The sequence below is a fragment of the Drosophila subobscura genome, chromosome U, assembly GCF_008121235.1.
Source record: "Drosophila subobscura isolate 14011-0131.10 chromosome U, UCBerk_Dsub_1.0, whole genome shotgun sequence".
Classification (NCBI taxonomy): domain Eukaryota; kingdom Metazoa; phylum Arthropoda; class Insecta; order Diptera; family Drosophilidae; genus Drosophila; species Drosophila subobscura.
The window spans coordinates 20,216,766-20,229,564 of NC_048534.1; the positions used below are offsets into that span (position 1 = coordinate 20,216,766).

The window sequence follows — 12,799 nt, forward strand, 5'->3', positions numbered from 1 at the left end:
CTGCACAGCTGTTCGTAAATTCACCTTGTGCTGGTGCCGTTGTGCGCTGTGGTGAGTAACAAATAACGTATTCACCACGCTCGCAGAGAAACAAGTGCTAGAAAGGGATAGACATAGAGGATCACAGCTGCTCCTAGAAAACGCCTTAAGCTTTCCTTTCATTTCATTAAACTTAAAACATTTATTCATTAAATTACAAGATAAGCGATTATAGGTTGCCTTTTACATGGTGCAAATGAAATGATCCGCATCTATGCTGGAGTAAATGTGACCCTCCGAAATCATAAAGTCCAAAATGTTGCTAAAAAAAAAGAGCGCATTAAAAGAAAAACTCCAAACAAGTCGCTGGAAAATATGTTGCTTACGTCAACTCGCCATCGCTGATGTGCGAGAACTTGGCCTTCAGCTCCTTGCGACTGATGCCCTCCTCGGACATGTTGCTCTTGATGGCCTGGAACACAGCCTGCTGCTTGGCGTCCAACCCACTGACAATGGCCGAGCTCTGGGAGGCGGTGAAATCTGTGGCCATGGCAGCAGAGCCCGCATCGCCCTTGTTCTGATAGTCCTCAGCCTTGTAGCGTGCATTGAGCACCTCCAGGAGATGTGTGGTCACCTCATTGGGATCGAGAACGGGCAGCAGCTTGAACACCATCAACGTCTTCTGGCCCGCCTGCGAGCGTGTGGTGCCATAGACCTTGACGTAGTTGTTCAGCATCACTTCGGGTGCCTTGAGGGCGTCACCCTCCTCCAGCCAGTAGTGGGCATCGATGCGACCGCTGTGATCCTCCAGCGTGTAGGTTATCTTGGTGGAGGAGGTCTCCACATTCCGCACAATGGCCACCAGGCACGCCATGCCATACTGCATGCCAAACATCTCAATATTGCCCTCGGGCGCATCTACAATTTGCTTCACCACCAAAGGCACAATTCCCTACGCCAATTAAGCAACATTAATGTGCAAATTCTCGCAAATTGTGTGCTAAAATAATTACCTCTCCTTTTTTCTCGCTGGCAGCGCCCGCTGGTGCCGTCTGTGTGGCATTGAAATCACCAACTAAAAGACAAATTACAGCTCTAGTTATTTCATTTCCTTGATGAACAAACTCTTACTTACATGAATCATTCATTTTGATCTGTTTTTATGTTTTTTTAATTGTTTTAAACAATAATTTCACAAGAATTCGCCCTGTAAACAACAAAACGCGCCAAATGTTCTAGTGTGGCTGTATGTTGTGATCCAGGAAATACTGCTTTGGTATATTTCAGTTCGGTAATACATTTTTAATACTTTTCATTACATTACAAATTAAATTTTTTTAAATCTTTGATTTTGTTTGTGGCATGGCAGTTTTGGACTTAAAGTTACCTTCCTACCTAACACCTTTCTTTGTGGGAGTGACCACCACTTTGGCTGACGGACATATATCTTTGTTCAGGCATTGACCGCAGTTGGGCTTCAGTGGCGTGCAAATGGTTTGACCGAAACCCACAAACAAATGATTCACCTCCGCCCAGAGTGTCGAGGGTAACCAGCTCTCCAGGCCCACACGGGTGTGCTCTGGCTCCTTGGTGGGACGTGGTAACCAGCCCAAGCGGTTGGAGATACGATGCACATGCACATCGACGCCAATTCCCGTCAGCTTGTCCCAGGCAACGGCCATGCAGATGTGCGCCATTTTGGGTCCAACGCCGGGCAGTGCGACCAGCTCCTTGACATTGTCCGGTATGTCCGCATCGTACTTGTCGATCAGTATTTGTGTGGTTTGCTTAAGGTACTTGGCCTTGTTCTGAAATGGTTTGGGGATGGGTAAATCACAGAATTCTGCCTCAGGACCATGGGAAACCCACCTTATAGAAGGACACGGGATGCAGTAGGGTTTCCAGTTCACCCACTGGCATGTCCTTTAGGCTGTTGGGTGTAAGTGTGCGCGCTTTGAGCCGGTTCATGGCCTCGAAGGTGGTTTGATCTTTCGTTTGACTGGAGAGCATCAGAGCCACCAATTTCTGGAAGCGTTGTGTCTGTCAAAGAGGAGTTAGATATGTAGATTTATCTTTGTTAACTGTGCTGAGGCCTACCTTTCCATCAGCTTTTGGGTCGGCGCACTGATGACAGCCCATTGTGTCCACAGGGGCGGCGCTGAGACTCCGCATGGAACGAATGTTCTCCAGCTGGCGATACCACAAGGACTGCGGCGACGCAACGTCTTCGTTTACCAGCGGATCAATTTCCTGCTTTATCTCTGGTTTTAGTTGCTTCATTGTCTCTGATTTCAGATCCTTTTGTACTTCTGGTTTCTGTTCATCCACTTCCTTCTTCACTGCAGCTTCTTTCTGTATGGCTGGCTCCTCTTCCGCACCAGCAGCCAAGGAAACCTGTTGATTACGCTTTTTCTTCTGCGGCACTCGAGCAGCGATCAACACCTCCTCCTTGGTGGCTGTTTTTTTAATGGTCTCGCCATTTAGTAAGCGCTGTTTGCGTGTTTGTATGGGCGAGAAATATAGTGGACCAGTGGACGGTGCTGCACCGCCTCCGACCAGATCCTCTATATCCTGGGAACAATTAAATGCGTCTTAAATTTGCTTGCAATTCAAATTCGGCGCACACTTACCCGCACGCTGCTGGTTGCCCTCTTAATTATTGCAGTTGGCTGTATGACGGCACCCTGTTTAGCTAGCTTGCTTGCCAAGGTAAGTTTCTTAACATTTTTTGCCATGTTTGTGGTTATTTGTGCGGCTGTTTATGTGCATTAATTAATTTTGTTTATTTGCAGCAAGTGAGAATGCAGTATTATCTGCTGGCAGCGCAGCTGCAGAGAAACGGTGAATACCGGCAATCGGTATCTTGATGGGTTTGCATGTGGTATATTGAGCCATCCGGTCACACTCCATGATTTATTTACAAAATTGTTTTAATGTTTTTCAAACTCTATCGCAGTTTGAAGAGCCTTCCAAAGCGCAAGCACGAGCCGACTCTCCATTGTGTAATTCCACAACTTAGGAGCCTCACAAAGGTATGCAGTGGCCAGTGTAAAAGGATTTATTTCTCGCTGCATATGGTCTGTCTATCGCACAAGAATATCGATACTACTTTTGCAACTACCATGCATCGATAAGTAGAATGAAAAGTAGCAGGAAAATTTTCTAAAATGTCATTACCATCCCATCCCTATACGGCGCACGTTTTGTTTTGTTTCTTCAATTTCGAAATAAAAAGCCACAACAATGGCTGCCAAAGCGTCCAGCAGTGAGGCCAGCTTGGATAACATTAAACTGGAGGCTCTATCGCTTAGCGAGGGCATCCAGGACGCGCCCGTCTGCATTATAGTGCTGGGCATGGCCGGCTCCGGCAAGACGACCTTCACGCGCAGCCTCATCCAGCACGCTCAGGAAAAGTTTAATCCGTATGTGGTAAACCTGGATCCCGCATGCCGTGAGGTGCCCTATGCGACACACATTGACATCCGCGACACAGTCAACTACAAGGAGGTGATGAAGCAATACCAACTGGGACCCAATGGCGGCATTGTCACAGCCCTAAACATGTTCACCACCAAGATGGCGAAGTTCGCAGAGTTGGTGCGCCGGGCCGGGCAGCGGGGCCACAAGTGGTGCATCATTGACACACCGGGGCAGATTGAGGTGTTCACGTGGTCCGCCTCGGGCAACATTATCACCGAAGGCCTGGCCACCATGTTCCCCACCATCATTGTGTATGTCATGGATGTCGTTCGGTCGGCCTGTCCCACCACCTTCATGTCGAACATGCTGTACGCCTGCTCCATTCTGTACAAGACGCGGCTGCCCTTCCTCGTGGCCTTGAACAAGATCGACCTGAAGGACTGCAGCTTTGTGCAGGAATGGATGACGGACTTTGAGGTCTACCAGGATGCCCTCGAGCAGGAGCAGAGTTTCGTGAACAACCTCACACGCACCATGTCCCTCACGCTGGACACCTTCTACGAGAATCTGGTCACCTGCGGTGTCTCCGCCAAGACGGGCGTCGGCTTTGCCCAGCTCCTGAAGCATGTTCTCGATTGTGTGAAGGAATACGAGAAGGACTACAAGCCCGTGTATGAGAAGATGCGTAAGGAGCGCCTGGCCGAGCAGCAAGCCACGTTCCAGCCGGCTTCCACTGTTGAGGATTCAGGCACTGCAGTGCCCATGGGCCTGGACCTCAAGGATCCGCCGCCATACTCGGGCAACAACATGTTCCTGATGGCACCTGGCCTGGTGCCGCAGCAAATGGATTCCGAGGAACAGGAAGATGACACGGAGACCGATGGCAAGGGCAACGCCGAGGAGCAGAACTTCCAGACATTCGTCCAGAGTCATCTGACGGCACAGGAAAGCAAGCGCAATAAATTTATGCAAGGGCAGCAGAAGCCCTAATTGAAATGTAAATATTTTGTAGCTCTTAAACATAATTTTATTGTTGTTCCGAAGGAAACACAAACTAAAGCTGAGATAATATATTTATTATGTATCGAAATTTAATCAGATTTGATTGTTTTTGTGTGTTGAATGCCTTGAGCTTGCAATGTCTGAGTCCAAGTTGCCTTAGCAAAAACTTTCAAGTCAAAGAAATCTAAAGTAAAAGCACAAACACATCGGCAAAAACAAGCAAGAGATATTTTAATTTTCTGCTTTCCTGTATACTTCCCATATCCGAAAATGATGTCCAAGAACATTTTTACTTTCTGGCACCGTCTGGCTCATCAGAAATGTGTTTTTAAGGGTCCAATACTTCGCGTACCGCTGGAACCAGCATGTGACTCCACGGGGGTAGCTCCTGTTGAGGAAACGGTCTCTACGATGCAGCTGCCTGCTTATATAGATCCAAAATGTGTGCAACAGGAAACTGTCCATGGGGGGAAGGAGCAGCCCAAAAGCTACGACTACAAATATCATGCATATTCTCTATACGATCTGCATGAGGCCACAACCCGTTTGGCTGAGGAGCAGACGAAGAAGAATGCCAAAAATTAATATTTCTGTAAAGTTTAAATAATTAAATTAATAGTACTAAATAGGAAAACAAAAATACAGCAATTTTAATATGTCCACATGAATATTTTAATCATTTAAAAAATAATTCTGCCCAGCTTTCAACCTCGACCGAAATGCATAAATTTTGTGTTCTGAAAATACTTCTACAAGTAAATATGGAAAAATCGCTAAATCAAGACAATTTTGTAAAATGTTTAAGCAACAAACTATAATCAACAAATCGTAAAAATATAACTTAACAAAGTAACCTCACCAAATTCAGTCACAAAACATTTGCGCTGGCTCCAATATATTTTCTAAATTTTAATCAGATAAGCACGTAAAAATGTACAAATTGCTCTCGCGTCGCCCGTTTAGCGGCAAGGTGAAGAAAATGTCGAGCAAGCTCTCAAATACTCAACGTCCGCCCAAGGATCCACCAGATGAGGGTTACGAGCCGACGTGCATTGATCACGACGGCATTCAAGTGCCGGACTATGTGAGACCTGCAGCCTTTCGTCAGTTTAGTGGCCCCGAGGAAAAGTTGGGTCCAGGCGCCGGCAAAGGGCTGGAATACAAGAATGCACAGTACTTTGCCTATCATCGTTTCTCTTTTGTTGAGCTGCAGAATCAGGCCTTGGAGTTGCGAGATGAGCGCCGACTCAGTGGCGGAATCCAAGATGCAATCGAAGCGGACGAGGAGGAGGAGTGCAATGAAGGCAGTGTGAAAGCCATGAAGGAACTGGAATCGGAGTGCGAGAAGATAATCGCTGTGCAGGCCAAGCAGCTGGAAGAGGCGAAGAAGCAGAAGGAACTCTGCGAAGCGCAAGAGAAGAAGCAGCAGGAGGTGGAGGAATGGTGCAAAAAGAAAGCAGAAGAAACAAAAACGGTGAAGGTGAACGCGCTGCTAGAGATGACGGATGAGCAGCTGAAAGAGTGGTGCGAAAAGTCCATCAAAGCACAACTGGTGGAGAAGAAAAAGTCATGGGAAGAAGATAAATGTGCAGCGGAAAACATTAAGAAATGTGAGGAAGAGGACAAGAAGGAGGCTGAAAAATGCAAAGAAGAGAGCAAGAAAAAGGAAGCGGAATTGCAGATTAAATGTAAAGCAGAGCAAAAGAAGAAAGAAGAGGAATTGAAGCTGCAGCTGAAGTGTGAGGCAGAGCAAAAGAAGAACGAAGCCAAATGTGGGTTGGGAGATACAAAGAAAAACGAAGATAAGAAGCCCAACACTGGAGCAGATGGGACCAACAACAATAAGAAATAATCAACAAGATTATACTAAGCTGTGCGATTATGGGCCACAAAAAAAAATTAATTAGTTCACTAATTGGCAGCCCAAAACTATGTTAAAGTTTTCAAATAAAGTTACCGAACCACCGCCGACACCAAGATGGCGCCACTGCCTCGAGATGATTTTTTCCAGCTCTAGAATGATCATAGAAACCCATAGGTGGCGCCAGACATAAACAGACAAAAACCAATGCAGTTTGAGAACCACTTGGCGTGTGTTTTCTTTCGGTATTTATATGCCTTTAGTTTCAACTTCACTTTGATGGCCACCTCAAGACTTCAATTTGAATTGTTAATAAATTCGCATAAAATCAATCGATACGATTTCTCACCGCTCAACGGGCACGGGGTTGCTGCACAATTTCAGGGACAAATCCAACACAAACAAGGCAAGATCCGCTTTGGGGTTGGGGTAGCGTGGCATGGCGAGAGTTTTGTGACGTCTTCATACATTCATTCATTATATGGGTAGGGGTTTGTGCTTAGGCATCACTTTTGCATTGATCTCCATGAACCGATATGAAGAGTCATTGTCATCACGTGTTTCCGCGCTCACCTCACTAATTAACGCTAGGAAATTCCCCAAAGCCCAGAGAGAGAGACAGAGAGAGAGAGAGAGAGAGCGGAACTGCACTCAATTGCCGGTTTCACTGTGATCCAGCCAGCCCCTTGTTCTGTTTCCCATATGTATGTACATATTTTCTTTAGATAATATTTAATTGGAGTGCTTTTTAATTTAATTTTTCATTTAATAATATAGTGAGAGGAGAATCCGATAAATATGTACATACATATATGTATGTATTCATATTTTATTCCTAAAAACAGTGAGTGAAGACATTCCCAATTGGCTTTCCATTTTATAACTATTGCCAGCGACCGCCGTTCCCATCTCCAAACCTCAAGGCAGATCTCTTGCCACAGGGCTAAAGACGGGAAATAAACCAAAGAAAAACCTCTGGCAACCGCCAAAAGCTGTTGGCCATCTCGTTTTGCAGGCATTTAAGCTGAAAATTGCTGCGAAAATATTTGCACAGTCCACAGGCCCAAGGCATACACAGATTACACACTCCCTCAGGGAGTACTTTGACTTTGGGCAAGGGTTTGAAAATCCGGGAAGTAGCGACTGATAAGTAGGAGCACTGTGTCTATACATAGTCAAAGCATTTATTACTCGTTTTAATACGTTTTTCTAAAGCTAGTCCAACCGCATGGCTGACATTTTCAATATGTAATTTCAGTTCACATTGCAGCTATCCATCTGCAAGAGTATCCAAAGGCAGCGGTTCATTTCTTCAGCTTTTTCTGCAGTGTTTTGCAGCACTGGGATCTGCATTGATGCGTCGCCAAATGTTTACCTTAAGCCCATAGATGTTGTACGCTCTCTCGTTGTGGCACTTAGCTATGCAATTTGCTGAGCTCTGACTTTGTCTGCTCTCTCTCTCTCTCTCTCTCTCTCTGTCTGTTTGGCATACAAAATGCATCTAATTTTGGGCCTAACGACAACTTGACGCTTGTCATGGTCTCCCGGTCTGATCGTTGTTGCTGCTGCTATTTGCTTGGTGGCATGCCTCATCATCATTTGCAACTGCTGGCAGCACCAGCTGCCTCACTTGGGGTTCAACTGTGCTTTTAGCTGCGCCTCGTAATCGCAGCTCATAGATCAAAATGCACCGGAGAACAGAGCGCATTTCTTTGCCTTATGTGAACCAGGTCCAGTTCCCATCAGACAGTGCAGTGGCTGCAGCGGGGGGAACTTGATCACATTCCAACGCACAGCTGGCCTGCCCACCCACGCCAATGGAAGACAAAAAAAAAAGAAGAAAAACAGATTTTTCCCACTGACCAAATGACAGGATCTCGACCATTCCCACAGTCCATGCAACATTTTCCAGCCAAGTCCGGGCCAAATGCAAATTAGCCATCTCATTTTCGCTCTGATTAAAGGTAATTTTCAAATTTCCCAAACAACACTGCGCGACACCGGGAACGGAAGGGAAGGGAAGGGAGGGACCAACAACAGCAGGCGGCAACTTTGGCACTGCAATTTCGATCTCGCCTGTCGTCCATTTAATGATTTCAAATCGGAGCAGCAAGCAAAAACATGTTGGATGCCATGCCAGGCCATGCCTGTTGGCTGCACCATGCACCGGACCATGTCTGTGTGTGTGTGTGTGTGTGTTTGTCTCTCTTGGTTCCAGCTGTGGCTCCGGGAAATAAGAAGAAAATTGCCGATACTAAAACCAGAACGCGTGCGCATTGAATTATGCAAAAATGTTAACCATTTGCCGCCAATCAATTTGTTGTGCTTCCTTCCCCATCTGTGGGATTTTCTTTCCGATAAAAGCGGCAAAATACTTACTATTAGAACAATGGATGTTGAGCATTAAATATGCCATTACATTTTGGCTCATTTATTTGGCATGTGTACATGTGTATGTGTGTATGAATGTATCTGCTTTAGCATCGGCTATGGCGACGACCGACAACACTGTAAATCAGCTGTTATTTCACTGCTGGTGGTGCTGCTTCTGCATTTAATACTGCTGCTATTGTTGTTGTGGCTGCTGATGTGGTGATTGCTGTTGGTGGAAAATGTTGTGCTCCAGCTTTATCCCATCGCGTCCGCTTAGCTGGCAGCTGCTTTGACTGAGATGATCTGCGTCCATTCCGCTGGGTATGAAGAGCGGCCACAGCCGCAACGCGCTGCTGCTGCTGGTGGGTCGCTGACGCTGCCAGAGACATGTGATTGGCATTCTGGGCGGCTGCGGAGCGGACCAACGGCGTTGGGGTATTCCATTTGACGGAGTTAACGTTAACATTGGCCCGATTGCCAATGAGCAGGCTGGTGTCCAATACTGGCCAATAGTCCTCGAACTCGGTGCCATTGGGGAAGGCGCTCTTGATGTCCGTCAGCGACATGACGGCCACGTTCTGGCCGGAGTAGTACTCGTTGGCTACGCCCTGGACCTTGCAGCAGAACTTGAGGTAGGCCAGGTCCCAGCCGTTGAGCAACACCGCCTTGGTCTCCAGGTTCTCCGTCTCGATCCGGAAGTGAGAGAGTGGCAACACCCGCTCTTCGTTATGCACCGTGTACGGGATGACGGACTCCTTCTTAATCCGGATGAAGCCAAATTTATCCGAGGACTTGTTGCTGCCGTTCACCAGCTTCCGATAGCAGTCGTTCAGGAATTGGTAGAAGTTGATGGCATCGACCACTCGCACCACCAGATCCTTTCTCGTGAATTTGTCGCTCCCGAACAGGCCGTCGCAGTGCTTGTCGTTCACCTCGTTGAACAGACGCGCCTCCGCGTCTGTGATGTAGTAGCTGGGCACGTGCACGCATCTCTCGTATACGTCCGGTTGGAAGTAGTTGAGGTAAGTGCCGAGCTTCAGCTCGAACATGCGCGCCGACAAGTACTTCTCAGTCTCGGTAGAAGACTTCCGGTAGATGTACGGAAGGCAGACATTACCGAACTGTGCCCACCCGAAGCGGCCCATGATCGACGGCTCGTCGCATGGCACGCCCGAAGAGGACTTCGTCTGCAAATCCTTCTTAGACATGGCTCTCTGCTTTTAACACTTTATTCTCTCTCTCGTTCACCGCTTGTTGAAGCGTTGCTCTACTTTTTTCTCACTTCACTGCCGTTTTTTGACATTGTTTGCAAAGGCTCCTTAGTTATTGATTCAAATACAAAAATGTATGTGGAGTTCTACTTTATTGTTGTTATAATTATTATAATTATTCATGAATTATATTTAAATTAGAAATTAGAGCTTAAATATTTATTGTATTATTTATTTGTATTAAATATGTATTATGTGAAAATATAAGATGGTGAAATGTAACTTAATTTCCATAGCTTTAAATGTGCAATGTAAAGTTCTTTTTTTTTTGGTTTCTTGTTTAATTTTTCAACGAAAACAAAAGCCATCTTTACAGCGACCACTTCTTAGGAATTTACAAATTACAAGCTACCATTTTAGGTTTACTATAAGTGAATAATTGCTCTCATACTCCCTCCCTCCCTGTACTTCCCAGTATTCTCGCTTAACCATAGATCAAAAGAAACCGAATCGACTTGCCCTGCCCTTCCCCTTCCCTTAATTAAGTACGAATTTCAATTGTGTAACTCGAGTACAGACTTATCAGCGCACAAAGGTGTCTCATAAATACAAATACATACATAAATGTATGTAAGTATGTACAGATGTATGTAAGTGCCGCTGGCAAACAGGAAGCATCATCATTATCTGCCCCCATCCAGACGACTGTCCAGAGCACTCGGGCGGAACTTGTCCAGTAAGGGTACTGCCCGTACTCGCACCAAAAAAAACTTTGTGCAGGAATTTATTTGATTCTTGCTTTGGCCGAGTGCAAACATTTTAAGCAAAACTACGAAATTTATGCATGACAAAACCATTGAAGCAGGAAAAGGGGAAACCCTTGGCCGGGGGAACTCTCTCACACTTGCTCAGGGCCCAGGCCGCCGTCCATTGTAATGTGTTGTAATTTGTTGCCGTAGTCGTTGTTAGTGCTTCCTCTTTGGCATACTTAGTGCTAAGGAAAGAAGAAAAACGAAGAAAAAAAAAGTTAATTATCTTTTTTTTTTACCTCTCTCTCCGGTCTGGGGTCTCGGGCTCTCTTGGCATGGCATGCCCAACAGCTCCATTGGGTTATTATCCATGGGTTTTGTGCTATTCTCTGGGAGATTGGTACTTTGTTCGTTTCTTCTCACTGTTGAATTTTTCTTCTCCTCTCTCTCTCTCTCTGGGCTTCCATCCGCTGGTCTGGAACAGTGGAACGGCTGGTTCATTGAACTGTTAATTGTGGGCACAAAAAATAAGAGAACAACACAGAATCGAGAACTCTAGGCGGTGTGAAAGGTGATTTTTCAAGGCTGCCACCATGTCCGGTAAACGTGTACCCCCATCAGGTTCCCAGACACAGACTTCTTTTAATGCTGTAAAATTTCAATTTTTTCGTTGCCTTTTTGTTTTTTTTTTACTATTGATTATTTTTGAAAGTTTCTCTCTCTCTTTGGAGTTTGAGCATTGAAGGTGCTAATGAGTCCGCTCTAATAATTAATTTTACACAACAACAAATTTCACTTTTGGGTAACCGATTTAATGCAGTTCACACATTAACGCAATTATCAACGGTGTTTTGGAGTTTGATTGAGATGAGTCCCGCACCATAGATGCCACTAAGAGATCACGGGTTGTATAGAAAAACCCCCGTGAATTCTTCCAGTGCCATTAACTGTGCCGGGATGTGGATACACTTGATTTATATTTCACTTTTTGGCTTTACTTTTCAAATGCACTTTATTTTTTGATTATTTACTTACCTTTCCATTAAATTCCCTTAAACTTGAAAAGAGTCTTCATCTATGTACATACATATGTAGATTTTCTCTGGCTCCATTCTTTCACATTGTCTCAAGTCTCTCCCACAAAACCTGTGATCTGAAAATCAAGGCTTGAAAATCTTTCAAATACTATCCCACGTTTGGGCCGGGCCAGGCCCCGACCAGTTAGTTCACCTGCCTGGCTTGGCTTGGCTTGGCTTGGCGAACTTTTGATAAGATGGCTTTGATCTATCCCACGATTTAATCAAAAACGCAAATTTCTGCTCTTGTCTCTTGCGGCTCTTCTTCTCTGTGTTTTCTGCGGCTGCTCGCGGAAGTTGCCTCTTCTGCTGTGTAGTAGATACTGCTTGTTTTTTTTGTTTATATTTTTTATTTCCATTCATTGGGGGCATGCGTGGGAAATCCATGTTGCATGTCTCTGTGTCTCTGGTGGCTGCCAACTGCGGTTGGCCGCATAATTTGCTGTGAAAATCATTTTGCGGCTGCGTGTTGCATAAAATTACAATTGAAATTTTGTTCGCTCTCCCTCCACCGTCTTCTCCATCTTTCTTGTTTAAGGCGAAGACCGGAGCCAATTAAAAATTATAATGGTGAATAAACTAATTAAGCAAAAGAAATGTTAAGAGCATTTCCATGCTCTAGTGGACAAGTGGGAGAAAAGTTGAGTGTTTCGGGAACACGAACGATCCTAAAGAATTGAATTTTCTTAGCATGAAGATCATTCATCACGAATGGAAATGGTTCACTGCCATAGGAAACTGCTCACTGAATAACATAACACTTGATGCCATCTTTTATAGGAACAGATCATTGATCGACTGGCTATCATCGCGTTGAACATCTTCCCCTGGACAGGAAACAACTACAGGGGCTACCCAAATTGACTTGTCGTTGCCCAAACAAATTGTAACATCAAATTGCTTTGGACATCTGTGACCCCTGGGACCTCTGTAATGATCCCGTAGATCTCTGGGAAAACGTCGCCAGTCACGAGGAAAGCTCAAGTTTCATTCCCCCAACTCACTCACTGGTTTCGTTTCGTTTCGTTTCATTTGGGTTTTTTTTGCTTTTCTTTCCTCTAGTTTGGTTTTTTCTTGTTTTAGGCCAATTTATGCAAATGCCAAATGCTGCTCCACTTGAGGTAATTG

At 45.3% G+C, this 12,799-nt stretch overlaps 5 protein-coding genes across 5 annotated transcripts; 2 read left to right on the forward strand and 3 right to left on the reverse strand.

Annotated features, from left to right (window-relative positions):
* Positions 1-154: 154 nt before the first annotated feature.
* LOC117902413 (replication protein A 32 kDa subunit) lies at positions 155-1,256 on the reverse strand. The gene is made up of 4 exons (XM_034813755.1): positions 1,115-1,256; positions 993-1,054; positions 366-931; positions 155-301 (listed from the first exon to the last, which is right to left on the reverse strand). The coding sequence occupies exons 1-4, from the start codon at positions 1,125-1,127 to the stop codon at positions 223-225; spliced, it is 720 nt and encodes a 239-aa protein (XP_034669646.1). The 5' UTR covers positions 1,128-1,256; the 3' UTR covers positions 155-222.
* A 4-nt stretch (positions 1,257-1,260) lies between these two features.
* Positions 1,261-2,812, reverse strand: LOC117902411 (endonuclease III-like protein 1). Its single transcript, XM_034813753.1, has 4 exons — positions 2,610-2,812; positions 2,077-2,550; positions 1,849-2,019; positions 1,261-1,787 (listed from the first exon to the last, which is right to left on the reverse strand). Exons 1-4 carry the CDS (start codon positions 2,712-2,714, stop codon positions 1,371-1,373), a joined length of 1,167 nt encoding a protein of 388 aa, XP_034669644.1. The 5' UTR covers positions 2,715-2,812; the 3' UTR covers positions 1,261-1,370.
* A 346-nt stretch (positions 2,813-3,158) lies between these two features.
* Positions 3,159-4,494, forward strand: LOC117902412 (GPN-loop GTPase 1). Its single transcript, XM_034813754.1, has one exon. It carries the CDS (start codon positions 3,223-3,225, stop codon positions 4,387-4,389), a length of 1,167 nt encoding a protein of 388 aa, XP_034669645.1. The 5' UTR covers positions 3,159-3,222; the 3' UTR covers positions 4,390-4,494.
* Positions 4,495-5,251: 757 nt separating this feature from the next.
* Positions 5,252-6,392, forward strand: LOC117900586 (caldesmon-like). The gene has a single exon (XM_034810996.1). The coding sequence runs from the start codon at positions 5,333-5,335 to the stop codon at positions 6,251-6,253; it is 921 nt and encodes a 306-aa protein (XP_034666887.1). The 5' UTR covers positions 5,252-5,332; the 3' UTR covers positions 6,254-6,392.
* A 1,124-nt stretch (positions 6,393-7,516) lies between these two features.
* Positions 7,517-9,843, reverse strand: LOC117901359. Its single transcript, XM_034812069.1, has 2 exons — positions 8,974-9,843; positions 7,517-7,540 (listed from the first exon to the last, which is right to left on the reverse strand). Exons 1-2 carry the CDS (start codon positions 9,841-9,843, stop codon positions 7,517-7,519), a joined length of 894 nt encoding a protein of 297 aa, XP_034667960.1.
* Between the last annotated feature and the right edge of the window lie 2,956 nt (positions 9,844-12,799).

Bases quoted from the DNA above. Each gene is read 5' to 3' on its own strand.
- LOC117902411 (XM_034813753.1), bottom strand. From the start codon at position 2,714: ATGGCAAAAAATGTTAAGAAACTTACCTTGGCAAGCAAGCTAGCTAAA. The intron at 2,551-2,609 runs GTAAGTGTGCGC...AATTGTTCCCAG, and splicing joins GGGCAACCAGCAGCGTGCGG to GATATAGAGGATCTGGTCGG. The intron at 2,020-2,076 runs GTAGGCCTCAGC...CCTCTTTGACAG, and splicing joins ACCCAAAAGCTGATGGAAAG to ACACAACGCTTCCAGAAATT.
- LOC117902413 (XM_034813755.1), bottom strand. The intron at 932-992 runs GTAATTATTTTA...TAATTGGCGTAG, and splicing joins CCAGCGAGAAAAAAGGAGAG to GGAATTGTGCCTTTGGTGGT. The intron at 302-365 runs GTAAGCAACATA...CTTTTTTTTTAG, and splicing joins ATCAGCGATGGCGAGTTGAC to CAACATTTTGGACTTTATGA.
- LOC117900586 (XM_034810996.1), top strand. From the start codon at position 5,333: ATGTACAAATTGCTCTCGCGTCGCCCGTTTAGCGGCAAGGTGAAGAAA.
- LOC117902412 (XM_034813754.1), top strand. From the start codon at position 3,223: ATGGCTGCCAAAGCGTCCAGCAGTGAGGCCAGCTTGGATAACATTAAA.
- LOC117901359 (XM_034812069.1), bottom strand. From the start codon at position 9,843: ATGTCTAAGAAGGATTTGCAGACGAAGTCCTCTTCGGGCGTGCCATGC. The intron at 7,541-8,973 runs GTGGCCGCTCTT...ATACTCTTGCAG, and splicing joins AGCAGCAGCGCGTTGCGGCT to ATGGATAGCTGCAATGTGAA.